Source organism: Actinia tenebrosa, unplaced genomic scaffold (assembly GCF_029948245.1).
Source record: "Actinia tenebrosa isolate PJP-AT-01 unplaced genomic scaffold, QUT_ActTen_1.0 PGA_scaffold1__47_contigs__length_23844297, whole genome shotgun sequence".
NCBI lineage: Eukaryota > Metazoa > Cnidaria > Anthozoa > Actiniaria > Actiniidae > Actinia > Actinia tenebrosa.
The window spans coordinates 12,038,692-12,053,079 of NW_028292578.1; the positions used below are offsets into that span (position 1 = coordinate 12,038,692).

General features: G+C 39.8%; 2 protein-coding genes and 1 long non-coding RNA gene across 4 annotated transcripts; 2 read left to right on the forward strand and 1 right to left on the reverse strand.

Annotated features, from left to right (window-relative positions):
* The first annotated feature begins 21 nt into the window (after nucleotides 1-21).
* LOC116291018 (uncharacterized) lies at nucleotides 22-14,107 on the forward strand. 2 transcript variants are annotated; one of them, XM_089032589.1, is made up of 16 exons: nucleotides 22-179; nucleotides 578-653; nucleotides 1,066-1,204; nucleotides 1,557-1,655; nucleotides 1,822-1,980; nucleotides 2,070-2,168; nucleotides 2,685-2,802; nucleotides 3,207-3,382; nucleotides 3,779-3,907; nucleotides 4,107-4,172; nucleotides 4,983-5,092; nucleotides 5,585-5,654; nucleotides 5,793-5,892; nucleotides 10,926-11,031; nucleotides 12,344-12,404; nucleotides 12,822-14,107. In XM_089032589.1, the coding sequence occupies exons 2-16, from the start codon at nucleotides 580-582 to the stop codon at nucleotides 12,861-12,863; spliced, it is 1,548 nt and encodes a 515-aa protein (XP_088888715.1). In that variant the 5' UTR covers nucleotides 22-179; nucleotides 578-579; the 3' UTR covers nucleotides 12,864-14,107. The 2 variants fall into 2 exon arrangements, with proteins under 2 accessions (XP_088888715.1, XP_088888714.1); XM_089032588.1 differs by having other exon boundaries at nucleotides 25-179; nucleotides 545-653.
* On the reverse strand, nucleotides 2,743-10,836 carry LOC148909874 (uncharacterized). Its single transcript, XR_016120192.1, has 2 exons — nucleotides 10,545-10,836; nucleotides 2,743-3,655 (listed from the first exon to the last, which is right to left on the reverse strand). It is a non-coding gene; the product is annotated as an uncharacterized LOC148909874 (long non-coding RNA).
* Nucleotides 7,421-10,549, forward strand: LOC148909875 (uncharacterized). The gene is made up of 2 exons (XM_089033366.1): nucleotides 7,421-8,782; nucleotides 9,058-10,549. Exons 1-2 carry the CDS (start codon nucleotides 7,421-7,423, stop codon nucleotides 10,252-10,254), a joined length of 2,559 nt encoding a protein of 852 aa, XP_088889492.1. The 3' UTR covers nucleotides 10,255-10,549.
* Nucleotides 14,108-14,388: the final 281 nt, after the last annotated feature.

Consider the following 14,388-nt stretch of genomic DNA (forward strand, 5'->3'; position numbering starts at 1 on the left):
GTGTTTTGGTTTCCAAGTTCTTCTTTTTCTCCCCCAAAATTCGACTTTTTTACTTAATTTAAAGCTAAATTTAATTCTGTTTACCATGGGTTGATAAATGGAGACTTTCTTAACGTCGCAGGAATGCAGGAGATAAGAATTTTAGGGCATTTTGGCGTCTCATTCTTCTTTATTCGAAGGTATCTTTGAGCAGCGTGCTTCTTTGCCAAATGAACTATTTTTTTCCAAATTATTTTCTTTTTATCATATTTCTCGTATTTTAGAAATATTTTTGAAACCATTTAACCTAAAATTTCGACGTTTTTAATGGCTTGACTTTGCTAATGAGCTCAATAATTATTTTAATATTGATGAATAAGCTTAAATTTACTAAGCCTGTTTTCCAAAGAGTGAAAATATTCAACAACTTTTTGGCTATTTAAATCCTTAACTTTATTATTAATACAGTCTTTTTTTTGACTCAGGGTTGTTCTAGGAGACCTTAATTTAGACTAGGTTAGAAATATTATTTATTTATTGAAAGTTTATTACATTTTTCTTTAAGTTTTATACCTGATTGAAGTAATAACTTAAATAGAGATGGAAGTTGAAAAAGGAGAGAAGGAAGGCAAGACTGAAGAAGCAGTGAGAAGACCAGTCAAGCCACAGTTAAAGTAAGTTGTACTCATAAAACACACTAGTATGAGGATGATGATAATTGTATAGTTGGTGATGGTGATGATGATATGTTGATGATATTGGTGGTGATGTTGATGATGATGATAGTGATGGTGATGGTAATGGTGATGGAAATGACAACGATCATTATGATAGTGATGATGGTGATAGGGATGGTGAACAAAGATAATGGTAATGATGATGGTGATAATGAAAGTGCAATGATGGTCGTTATGGTGATGATGGTAGTTATGTTACATGTATGTTATTTTAAGGAGTGCTAAATAAAGATGTTGTTATTGATGGTGGTGGTGGTGGTGGTGGTGGTGGTGGTGAGGAGAACAAAATATGATAAGAAGCTGCTGTCATTTTATTCTCATTATAACCAACTTTCTGTTTTGTCTTTAGAAAACATATGTCCTCTACATTCATTCCCATGATTGGAGGATACATGTCAGACGATGAGCTTAAACATCATGTCGACCATCAACTGTCACTCGAACAAAAAAAGTATGAACCTGAGGAAGAACCAATAGCTGAAGAACAGGTAAAAACTGTTAAACAAAATTATTAGGAAATTCTATTTGAAGTTCATTTTTGGGAATTAATTGATGGGTCTCAACCAGCTGATAAAAGGCAATGAGCTCTTATTTATTTATCTGCTGTCACTTATATCATAGATAAATATTGGTACCTTTTAGGGATAAAAATCAAAAGTTCCCAAGCCTTAGGGGTCATTTTCAAAATTTCTGAGTTCCCCCCCCCCCTCCCCAGGAAATAGCACATTGGAATAGCTAAACTATATTTAAGAGGTTTTATGTATTGAAAGCTTGTGATTCAGCTGATAAATATTCCACAAGGAATTCATCAAATTTTAAATTTTGTTCAATATTTTGTAGGAGAAAAAGAAAAAGAAAGTGAAATTTAAAAAGAACAAAACCATAAGCAGTGATGAGGAAGATGAGAAAGACGAAAAGAGAAGAGAATACAGAGAAGGGGTATGTTGTTTCAAGTTTCCTGGAACAAAAATTGTGATATAATAATACATCAATAACTTCTTTTCCCTTATGAAAAAAATGTTATGGTAGTGGTTTAAGCCATTTGAACTTGGGTTTCTGTTGTTATAAACTCACGTTTCCCCCCATACTTTTATCATGTCTATAGTTACGTGATCGCATGCTCGAAGATCTTGAGTTGCTCAGAGACTACTACAAAAGGATTTATAAAAGAGCTTTGAAAGAAAAAGTATCAAACCAACACAGAGAGTTCAAAACAAGGAATAAGAAAGCAGTAGAAAAAGAGAGACGGCTAAGAGAGAAGGAGGTACTTCATGAATGACTTTTTTTTGAACTTTTTTGTGATAAAGAGTTGTGACCTTGATCCATGTTTTGTAAAAATCCTTTGTTTTTCAGGAAAAAGATAGACACAAAGTTGTCATAAGACTTCCTAAATCCAAAGTAATGAATGACCGGAGCTACAAAGAAGATATACAAGAAACTGTTTATCATAAGGTGAGAAATGCTTGTGATGGTCATGATGATTTTGGTGATGATTTTGATTTTGATGATGATGATGATGATGATGATGGTGGTGGTGGTGGTGATGTTGATGATGATGATGGATGGTGATTATGATGCCAATGATGATGATGTTGATGGCTGTGATGATGGTGGTGACAATGATGATGTCATGATGATGGTGATGATGATGGTGGTAGTGGTGGTTATAATGATGATGATGGTTGTGGTAGTGGTGATGGATAGTGACTGGGGATGGTAATAATGATAATAATTAATGATTATGATTGATGATAATGATTATGATAGATAATGATGGAAATGATGGTGGTGGTGGTGACTATAAAAAAAACCTATAAACAGAATGGCCAGAATTTTTGCTCCCCCCCCCCCCCCCCTAAAATTTCACCCCACCCCAATTTCACCCCACCCCTTACCCTGTCAAAGATAAAGTTCCCTAAATATATACACATCTAATGCCAGTTATATAATTCTTACATTCGATATCAGATCATTAAACTAGAGCATCAGCTCAAGAAGCAAGGCTACCTGTCGAAAGTCTTTGAGATCAAAGCCTTCTGGGACTTTATTCTATGTCCGGGCAATCTGGAAGAAGTCATGCAAAAAGGTAATACAAATGAAAAGACTAGTTGTACCAGAACATCAGTGTTCTATTTTGTTAGTATGTCATGGGCATTGGATTTCAAGGGCAGATCCAGGAGAGGGCTGTAGCCCTACCCCCACCCCCATCCCCTTCAGCCATATATAGTTTTATTTGATCAAAGTAATCAATTCACAGTAAACTGAGCTGGTACTTACAAGTCAAGCCAAAATTTGGTCAAGCCTCCCCTTATATTTTTGGCTTGATTGGTAGTTGGATTTGTGGGAATAAACATCTTAGTCACGAAAGCCAGCCTGCACAACTGTGCAGGAGGCTATAGGTACCCATAGACACACTATTACGACTACTTTGCTTTTCAAAATATCAACATAGGTTTTACTGAACACGTTTTCTTTTTCTGGCATCCATAGGAAAGCTCAGTTGGGAAGATATTCTACAGTACGAGAGAACCCACCGTGACACCCTGATGTCCAGTACGGAAGAGACCCAACACAAATGGACTAATAGTGACATTAACAAGATGATTGCTGATAATGCCCGCCCATCATGGCACAACAGCAAGCATGCACGCTCTAACGTATTCACGGTACGTCTGTTCCCCAAGCTTGCATTCCTTTTGATTTCTGCAAAGACGGTCTGGGCAATGTCGCTCCCTGAGCCTGCATTCCTCTTAGTCCGGTCAGCTAAAATGCCTCGGAGAGAGATAATAGAGTCTGGGGCCAATGAACCTATCTCTTTTTTCTGATTGGCTAATACGACATATTGATGTTCTGGGAGTTGGATTTGCTGAGAACATTTTGTTGGAGACCAAAATTAACATGCAAGGGTCTCGGTATGAGAATGGCATCAGAGGAGATACCTGTATGACATGGAACAATAAAATTAGTTGTAAAGCTGTAACATGGGCTCCCTGTGTTGCACAATAGACTGAAGCAAAAGTAAAACTTCAACATATTAATTTGTTGCTCTTTCCTTTTTTCAGCCATCTGGTTTGACAGACATTTCGAGCAGTCAGAGTGGCCGAGGACAGTCTGCACCGACAAGTAAACAGAAGTCTATCACTAATGCACAGTCTAATGGAGCTTTGACATTTGACCAGAAGTTCCCTAAGGTTTGTGCACAAAATATTTGATGAAGGAAAAAAATATATATATACCCAAAACATTTTAGAAATAGAATAGTTTGTGCGTGTGCTGTGTGCTCTCATAAGGCACATGCTCTCAACCAATCAGAACAAGAGATTTATAACAATTGTTTTTGGGGGTTGTGATGTCCATTAATAGTTGTCTTGTTTGTGGTTTCATTTCCAGGTCGAGTTTCCACCATTAGCAGCGTACAGGCTAGTGTTTGGGGAACAGGAACCAGATCCAGAAGAGGTAACGACCTTTCACTCTTTACAGCACATTATGTGACTTTGGATAAAACATACTTTAAAGATGTGCAATACTGTGATGTGATGGTTACAGTGTCCTTAGTGGATAAGCATTGTTCATTGGTATAGTGATCACTTCCGTACCGTGACTGTGCCAAGTGCCGTGATAATTTCACTGTGTTATGCATCATCCATGCGCTGTTATTGTAAAGACATGCAATACTGTGTCATGACGATTATATCATCCTTATAGTGGATTTCCGATTAGGACCGGGTAACATGTGACCGTGACCGTGCCGTGTGATGTGACAACACTGTGTTATGCATTCTCATTGTATAAGTATTGATTCCACGCACTCTTATTGTAAAGACATGCAATACTTTGACGTGACGGTTATATCATCCTTATAGTGGATTTCCGATTAGGACCGGGTAACATGTGACCGTGACCGTGCCGTGTGACGTGACAACACTGTGTTATGCATTCTCATTGTATAAGTATTGATTCCACGCACTCTTATTGTAAAGACATGCAATACTTTGACGTGACGGTTATATCATCCTTAGTGGATGAGGCCGGATAACATGTGACCGTGACCGTGCCGTGTGACGTGATAACACTGTGTTATAGCATCATCATTGTGTAAGCATTGATTCCACGCACTCTTATTGTAAAGACATGCAATACTGTGACACATGACGGTTATATCATCCTTAGTGGATGAGGCCGGGTAACATGTGACCGTGACCGTGCCGTGTGACGTGACAACACTGTGTTATACTCATTCTTTTTGAATGCTTTTTTTATAATCAGATTGAAAGAGAATTAGAAATACAGAGGAAAGAAGAAGCCAAGCGCGACACACGAAATAAACTCCTCACCATGTTCTCACATGCGCTGGCCAACAGAGCAGCCACACAAAGGTATAAGCGCATCAAAGAAATAGCCAATATCAGAGTCTGCGTTCCTCATGGTCAGCAACTCTCGCTCCACCCGTTACTGACCATAACAATCGCAGGCTCTGGGATCGAGATCGAGAAACAGACATTTTGCCTGAACATGCGCAGTTAAAAGGAGAAATAACTATTTATACTCGTTGCCAGAGCCTGGGTTTTTTATTGTCAACACCTTTCTCACACTCTCATTCTTAGAGCCTGTTTTTCTCATCGTTAGCACCTCAAGCACCTTGAGAAACGCGGACTTTGGAGACGAGGTCGAAAAACAACAAAATGTGCCTGAGCATGCGCTATGGGAAAACAGAAATTATTCTATAAATCCAAACTCGTTTTTGGAGGCCAATCTGTCGAGAAAAGAGGGGCTCTGAGCGAATACTTCAAATTAATCCAACGCAAGGACCTCCCTATCCGACGTAATTCTAAAACAATTTTTTGAAGATTTTGACTGCTTTTTTCTAGGTTAATTGAGAGAAATGAAGAGTACAGTTTTAACCAGCTCGTAGATACCTCCTCAGTTAAGGAACTAATGGTAGGTACACTAATGAGTCGATGGTTGGGCTAATGATGGGTGGGAGGGGGGATGGAACGGTTAAATGGGCGGAAAAATTGGTGGATGGGTGGGGCAGGATGAACTGATGATTTTACAAGATAAACTTTTATTTTAAAGTACTATGAAAACGAAAGAAAACCCAAGGTACAGCTGACCACCAAAACACTGCAGGCTCATGACAGATTATCATCACCGCCTCACGCCATTAAGAAGAAAGGTAAAAGACAAATTACATTTTTCGATTACAAAGGGCCGTCGTTCTTAGTTATCTTTGTATCAGTGATCAGTTGTTGAAAATGATGACAGGATATCCGCGTCGAAACGTCCAGCAATTCTCTTTCACCATACTCCATATTATACCCTTATTATGCGTACTTTCTTGCGCATGCGCAAGGCGCCCACGTTTTAAAGATCCATTATTATGCAAATTAAGAGACAAGGTATATAACCACGTGCAGAGCCAAGACCAAGCCTCTTCTTTCTTCGTGCTATCGCACTAGGTAAGCCCTCGTTTTGCTCTCGCTTCGTTTCACTTAAGCGAGTTTTTCCTAAACCATTTTTGTCTTTATTCTGTATATATTTTGTCAGCCGATGAGTATGTCTACTGACAAGCAGAACATCAGTAAGTCCTCTTCTCCAAAACGAAAGAAAGTTGCCGAGGAAGATGAGTCTTTGCTCTTCGATGAAGAGATGGATGATACTCCAGATATTTCAATACGAGCCGACTCGGCTCTGTTCAAGAAGGATACTTTGCTCCAACTGCATCATCATCTGGGAATTGATGAGATGTCTTCAAAAATTGACAAGCTGACTCAGCTTATCGAACGTTCAAGTTCTGTTCCCGACTCGGGACACGATCCAAAAAGTTCTAGTAAAGAGTTTGACCCTAGTGATCCACTAGTCGATGACCTTTCGAGTGATGATTCTGACTCACAAGCGGATCCCGAAGAGTCTGAATTTCCACCGTCGATTTGTGATGTTAACGAAACGTAAGGTCCTAAAGTGCTAGATTTCCTAGCCAAACGAGTGAACGAATCGTTCACCTCGAAGCCAATGGAGGATAGAATGAAACCTCTTGTGGATAAATATCGCACTCCCGAAAATTGCGGGCTATTGTGCGTTCCACGAGTAAATACTCCACTTTGGAACGAATTGTCCCACAGGGCCAAAACGGCCGACTTAGGACTTCAAGAGGTGCAAAAATCTGTTGTCAAGACTGCCCAGGTAATAGTTTCACTTACTGAAACTGTGATTCAAGCCAAGAAAAAGAAAGAGCTACTGAATCCTAAAGATCTTGTGGGCTCGTTGTCCGAGGCCATTTCTTTCATCGGCAATGCCGGTTACCAAATGTCATTAAAGCGCCGAGAACATCTTAAACCCGAGCTAGGCAAAGGTTATAAATCATTGTGTGCACCATCCACTCCAATCTCGGAGCTTCTCTTTGGCGACGACCTGTCAAAGAATGTAGACGACATCTCTAAAGCGAACAGGATTGCCACAAAAATTACAGGAAATGATCGAAGTGGAGGCAATCGAAAACGCAAACGCGAAAACTACAAGCCTAGGGATCATTTTTTATCCCGAAGAAACCCGAGTTCATCTGCTCGGGACAATCGCGACAACTACGAGAGCTACAAACCACGACGCCGCCCGTTCAACCAGAACAAACCCCAAACCAAAACACAAGATTCATACAAGGACAAGTGACCAATGTAAGTGTCACACCTTCTATAACAAGTTGTACAATGGCCGGCAATTTAGCTCTCAAGATTGATGAATGGTCTAAGATCACTTCTGATTGCTGGATTTTGCAATCAGTCAAGGGTTATCGACTCGAATTCGAGTCAATCCCGAAGCAATTCAGAGCCCCAAAACAACGCTCTTTACCCTCAGATGAGTGCGTGTTAATCCAATCTGAAATCCAGAAGTTATGCTCTAAAGGAGCTATTGTAGAGACTAACCATTGCCCTAACGAGTTTATCTCTACTTTGTTTCTGGTACCGAAAAAGACAGGTGATCTTAGACCAGTTATCAATCTTAAACCTTTAAACGAATACGTTCGTAAGATTCGCTTTAAGATGGAAAGCATCGACTTCGTAAAGCATCTATTACACCCAGGAGATTTCATGGCCACTATTGACCTTAAGGATGCGTATTTCAGCATACCTATAAACCCTCAAGACCGCAAATATTTGCGTTTTTCCTGGGATAATTTGCTCTACGAATTTACATGTCTTCCTTTTGGCTATAGTCTAGCTCCACGGACTTTTACCAAAATCCTGAAACCTGTGTATGCTTATTTAAGAGCGAAGGGTATACGTATTGTGTACTACATTGACGATACCCTCGTCATAGGCGCATCTAAGTACCAATGCCTTAGTCACACCCATCAAGTTTGCGAACTGTTAACTAGCCTGGGTTATATTATCAACACTACCAAGTCCTATCTCGAGCCATCTACAACAAGGTCTTTTCTCGGATTTGAGTTAAACTCAATTCAGATGACTATTTCTCTCTCCGAAGAGAAGGTCGACAAAATTATTTCCTATAGTAAACGGCTTTTGGATAACCCTTCGCCTTCCATCCGCGAAGTCGCCCAGGTTTCAGGACTCTTGGTTTCAGCCTTTCGCGCTGTCAAATATCTACGCCTTTTTTATCGCTCTATTGAAATGTGTAAATCACAATTGATTTCCTTCGGGGCGTCTTATGAGGACAAAACTTCATTAAGTGTTCAAGCTCGTTCAGATCTCCATTGGATTATTGACACTATTGCTGTCCACAATGGTCTCCCCATTGTGTCCCCTCCACCAGACGTCACAATTGATAGTGACGCGAGCAAACTGGGTTGGGGTGCATTTTGCGAGTCACGCAACACCGGTGGACTCTGGTCAGTGAATGAAACTGACCTACACATTAATTACCTTGAAACACTTGCAGCTTTTTTCGCTCTTCAGTGTTTTGTTCGTGAGCGCCGCTCAGTTCATGTCCAGCTGCGCATTGATAATACAACAGCTGTTTTTTACATCAATAACATGGGTGGAATTAAATCTCCCTCCCTTAACAGTTTGGCTCGAGAGATGTGGCAATGGTGCATTTCAAAGGATATTGTAATCTCTGCGGTGCACGTTCCGGGCCTAAATAACCAAAAAGCTGATTTTAATTCTCGTCACTTTAATGACAGAACTGAATGGAGCCTTCACCCTACCGTATTTGGTTGGCTAACCCAAACCACGTTTAACCCAGATATTGACTTGTTTGCGTCCCGCCTAAATACAAAGCTAGAACGCTTTGTTTCGTGGTCGCCCGACCCCGACGCTTATGCGTGTGATGCCTTCTCGTTAAGATGGCACGACTTAAATGGATATGCTTTTCCTCCTTTTAGCCTAATACCCAGAGTTCTAGTGCATGCACGAGCGGACAAGATTCCTCGTCTCCTGATAATCACACCTGTGTGGCCTTCTCAATCCTGGTACCCGACAATGTTAGAGATGTCAATCGCTCGACCCATCCTACTCCCCAAGTGGCCGAACTTGCTTATTTTGCGCCACAACAATCATCTACATCCATTACGAAACCAACTCCAGTTAGCCGCTTGGACTATATCAGGCAAAAGCTCAGCAGTCAGGGAATTTCAGCAGGGCCTGCCGAAGTTATCTGCCAATCATGGTCCAAAGGAACTGAAAAACAATATAGTTCAGCCTGGCGATCCTGGTGTAGCTGGTGCAGTTCAAAATCGCTGGATCCTTTTCAAGCTCCTATAGAAGAATTTCTGAACTTCCTCTACAAAGTTTACAATGACGGTAAAATGTATAGTACAGTCAACACCTACCGTTCAGCCATATCTGCCACTATTGAATCAGTATCTGGTCGTGCAATTGGATCACATTACTTGGTCTCACGATTCATGAAGGGAATCTTCATGGGAAGGCCTCCGAAATCTAAATACAATACAACTTGGGACGTTAGTATTGTTACCGCCTATTTAAAATCTTCAATGTCACCGTGTTCGTCACTTAAATTGAAAGACTTGACCCTTAAAGTTGTCACTCTAGTCGCCTTGTCTACGGCCCAAAGATGCCAATCTCTTCACAGCCTTAACCTTTCAGACATGAAAGTTCTCGATGACAAAATCGTGTTCGTCGTAAAAGACCGCCTCAAGACTTCACGTCCAGGCAAACCTAATTTACGTGTTGAAATTGCTGCTTTCGCTGAAGACTTAGACTTGTGCCCGAAAGCACATTTACTCTCCTATATCAAAGAATCGCAGCCCCTGCGTTTCGCAGGACAATCTGTAGTAAACCCATTATTTATTTCATATATCAAGCCCCATAAGGCAGTCGGTTCTGCTACTATAGCTCGTTGGCTTAAACTAGTTTTGCATAACGCTTCAATAGACACGTCAATTTACAAAGCTCATAGCTTCAGAAGTGCAGCGACGTCCAATGCCCTTTTCAAGGGAGCATCACTAGTAGATATTCTCAAACATGCAGACTGGTCTTCAGTCAATACGTTCAACAGGTTCTATAATAAACCTATTGTTCGAAGCGATCAATCATTCGCGAATTTAGTCCTTTCATAAGACTAGTTTAACTATACAATTCGTTGTAAGAATTCAGATTTCAGATTACAAGAATCTCAACATTTGCAATCTAATAAAAGTAATAGATGATGAAATGCAAATCACATATGTCTTATGCTATTTATCATTTGGCGTCATTCTTCGAACACGCATAATAAGGGCATAATATGGAGTATGGTGAAAGAGAATTGAAAATTAGACAAAAGGTACACTACCTTGCAGGATAATTGTAATTCTCTGAGCCATACGGAACATTATGACCTTATTTTCCCACCCGGTGTTATGATTACCTGGCTTTAGCTTTACTACCGTACTTGGCACTCATGGTAGTCCTCTTGACCCACCCTGATCATGTTTGATGCCAAATGCTTTTCCTTCCTCACATTTACACAAAGAAAGAAGAGGCTTGGTCTTGGCTCTGCACGTGGTTATATACCTTGTCTCTTAATTTGCATAATAATGGATCTTTAAAACGTGGGCGCCTTGCGCATGCGCAAGAAAGTACGCATAATAAGGTCATAATGTTCCGTATGGCTCAGAGAATTACAATTATCCTGCAAGGTAAGTGTACCTTTTGTCTAATTTTCAATTCTTGCGTTTATTTTCTTAATCAAATGTTTATCAAGATCCATACTGATCAGTTGTAATTTTCAATAATATTTTATAAATAGGTGGTTCCAAGAAAATTAGTTCTAAAAAAATGGCGCGAACTCCATCCCCAGAAAGTGAATTTAGTGGGACAGAAAGAGAGATGGTCTTATACCGAGAATATAAAAGGTTAGTCAGAACAGCATTGAATCTTAAGTTGATTTAGCGCAATATACATGACAGCCATGTTATTTGTGTGTGTCACTGCTGAACACGCCAATATATAAGTTACGCATTTTTATTTGTTGGGTTACCTTTAGCAAGAGATTTATTATTTGTGTGTGTCACTGCTGAACACGCCAATATATAAGTTACGCATTTTTATTTGTTGGGTTACCTTTAGCAAGAGATTTATTATTTGTGTGTGTCATTGCTGTACAAGCGAATATATAAGTTACACATTTTTATTTGTTGGGTTACCTTTAGCAAGAGCTTTGTAATGACCACTTTTTACCCTAGAGCGCTGGTGCACATGTTGTCTGTGGTCGGGACTATGTTAGACTGAAAAGGCGTTATTGTATTCAATGGCTAATGCCTTGATTTTTAAATACATGTTTACATAGAGGCTACAATGTACCAAAAAAGTGCCAATAGATTAAGGTGGCGGCCATGACATCGCAAAGGCTATTGCATGGAGCATTGTGGTCTAGTTTGCGTAGAAACATGGTGTTTTTACATTTCTTCTCAAGCCAGACTGTAAAGGCCGGTTTAGACGGTACGATTTTCGCCTACAAATATATTATACAACACGCTCGCGTCTGTCGTAGGCGAGTTGTAGGCTTGATTTACACGCTACGACTCGAGTTGTAGGATGACGCGAGCGCGTTGTATACGATAGCTGTAGGCGAAATTCCCCGGGGGGGGGGGGGGGGGGACTTTTAGGGTCGAAAATGAGACCTCGCGTACCTTTTAGGGTCTCCGGCTGACTCCCGGCTGACTCCGTACCTTTTAGGATCAGATTTGTTCGTTTTGAAAAATATCAAACGTCATACAAGAATATAATAGTTGGAAAGGTTGTCATTTTGAATGTGATCGTACCTTTTAGGGTCTGAAATCAGCATCTCAGTTAATTTATGCATACCTTTTAGGGTCATTTTCAAAACCGTCCGTCGAGCCCCCCTACCCACTTTTCAAGAGATTCCCCCCCCCCCCTCCCCCGGGCGAAAATCGTACCGTCTAAACCGGCCTTAAAGCACCCTGTTTGTGTGGAACTCAGAAAAGCACCTGCTTTTCGAGCAGCTGACATCAATTATTAGTTTAATAATATCTAAATTAAACCAAGATGGCGTCTATTATGTCGTAATTTTTCCATTCTCAAGTGAGCCAAAAAAAGCAAATTAATGAATTCTGCGCATTGAAATTTTAATTACTTTATTTATCACTTTTTTTCATCGCTGCTTCATATTGACATTTTGGTTTCCTGTTGTGGTTTCTTTGCCAGACTTCCACCGATTGCGGCACCTTTGTCTCTGCACGTTCTGGAACAAACCAATCAAGTTAAGGTATCATAACACACGAGGAGACTTCCTCTTCTTTCCTTGTGCCATTAACGATTTATTATCAAATTATCGGCTTCTTTTTTGATGAAATTACACTAAAACACAAGCAATCTAGATTTTACAGTGGGAGGTAGATAGTATCCACAGGGTACCCACCGGTATCATTTTTCACTTCCAGCATTGATTTGACTAGCAGAATGTTATTCAAGTGTCACCTTTAACAAGGGAATGTATCTCGTCTTGGTCAGCAAAAAGAAACGAGAGGCTTGAGAAAATGCCTAAAAGGGTGTGGTTTTAAGGGGGTGGGAGAAGAGGTTAAAATCCACAGGGAACCCATTCAGGATTATCAGAATATACTGTTGGGTTGAAGATAAGTTGTCTTTTTCGGTTTGTGTTCTAATTCACTTTGAATCTTTGTAGGAAGCGAAAGGGCTTAGCACTCTATGGGTGAATCCCTTCTAAAAGACAAAGCTAAGGATTTGTTGCCATAGTAACAATGATCAATCTTGTTACGCGACAAGTTCTTCAATGAAGATTATCTGGCTGGCCTTCAAGTGGATTAAATAATGGCATTCACTGACTCATATCAAGGCTGGCATTGTTAACACGTGATCGATCCTGCTGCTAAGCAACAGTTGAAACGAACCAAGGGTTGCCATGGAAACATGATGAAAATGAGGGACAAATTCTTTCAAAGATAAAGGAAATCGTCTCTGTCATCGTCTCTGGAAAGCTGAGACTGATTTGAAATGGTTGAGCGGACACAAGCTTTTCTGACTTTGTCCTGGTGGAAAGGCCAAAAGACAGCGCGAAATAAACAGGCTCTAAGATATCTTATTTTCCCACATTCTCTCGAGAATTATGTGCAATGTCAAGCTTTAATACTATTTTTTCCAAACCACCCAACGCAACTTAGAAAAAATCTCCTCAAATTTATATTTTTCAAGTAAAATAAAATCAACTTTATTTCACGAGGGAAAATGCGTTTTATAATGTTACAATAATCAAAAAAATGATGCCCTTAAATTTATTTATCAAGATATATAAGATCGGCTTAGCCGCTCAGTGGTTATGATATATGACCGAAGGGGTACGTATACGTGCCGAAACTCAAGCCTTTTTGGATTCTAGTTGTCATCTAGCCAAACCCTAGATCGAATATATAAGCTGGTAGACGTAATTCAATCGGTATGCGTATAACTGTCGTAAACATTGAGGTGATCTTGGGGGATGCGTTACTTATTCAGTTGTCTATTACATTAGCAATTCTGAGTTTATTGGCGGAAAAAGTGCGCAGCCATTTGCATCACTTAGTATCTGCCGTTTGTGTCGGTTTCTTAATCTATCTATTTTTCAACCCGCGTTGCAAAGTTTGGAAATTTGATGTCTTATATAGCGTCGAAATTCCTCATTTTCATCGACTTGACCTCATGAAAGACCGGCTTTAGTACTTAAATCCCAATGCCCTATGGTTGTAATGGACTGATTTAGTCTATAAATGTTCCTTTATACCAATTTAATGGCCATAAAAGTCAATATATATGATCGCAGCCTTCAGGTTAAAACAGGAATTAAAGTCAACTTTTTATCATTCTTATTCGACTAAAAAATGTGGGTTGAACGACTTTCATAAATTAATGAAACAAATTCAGATGGCGTCTGTGTATGTATAAAGGGGACGCGAAATAAAATCCTGATTTCATGCATTTAGCAGATTTAGTGCAAACTTACTATGGAGAGTGGGGTGAGACGCGGCACAATATATATATTTTTTGATCCGGCTGGCTTGTCTAAAAAAAATGTGGAAACTAATATCTTGGGATCCGTTAGCACTATTATTTCATTGAGTATCTACTGACATGATTTCAATGCCATCAAACACTTAAAAACAAAAAAATTATAAAATATTTTAGTCCTGTCGTATTCTCTATAACGGCTAAATTTGATCTTCATGAAAGAAAGGCTGACATTTTAATAAAACAGAGAT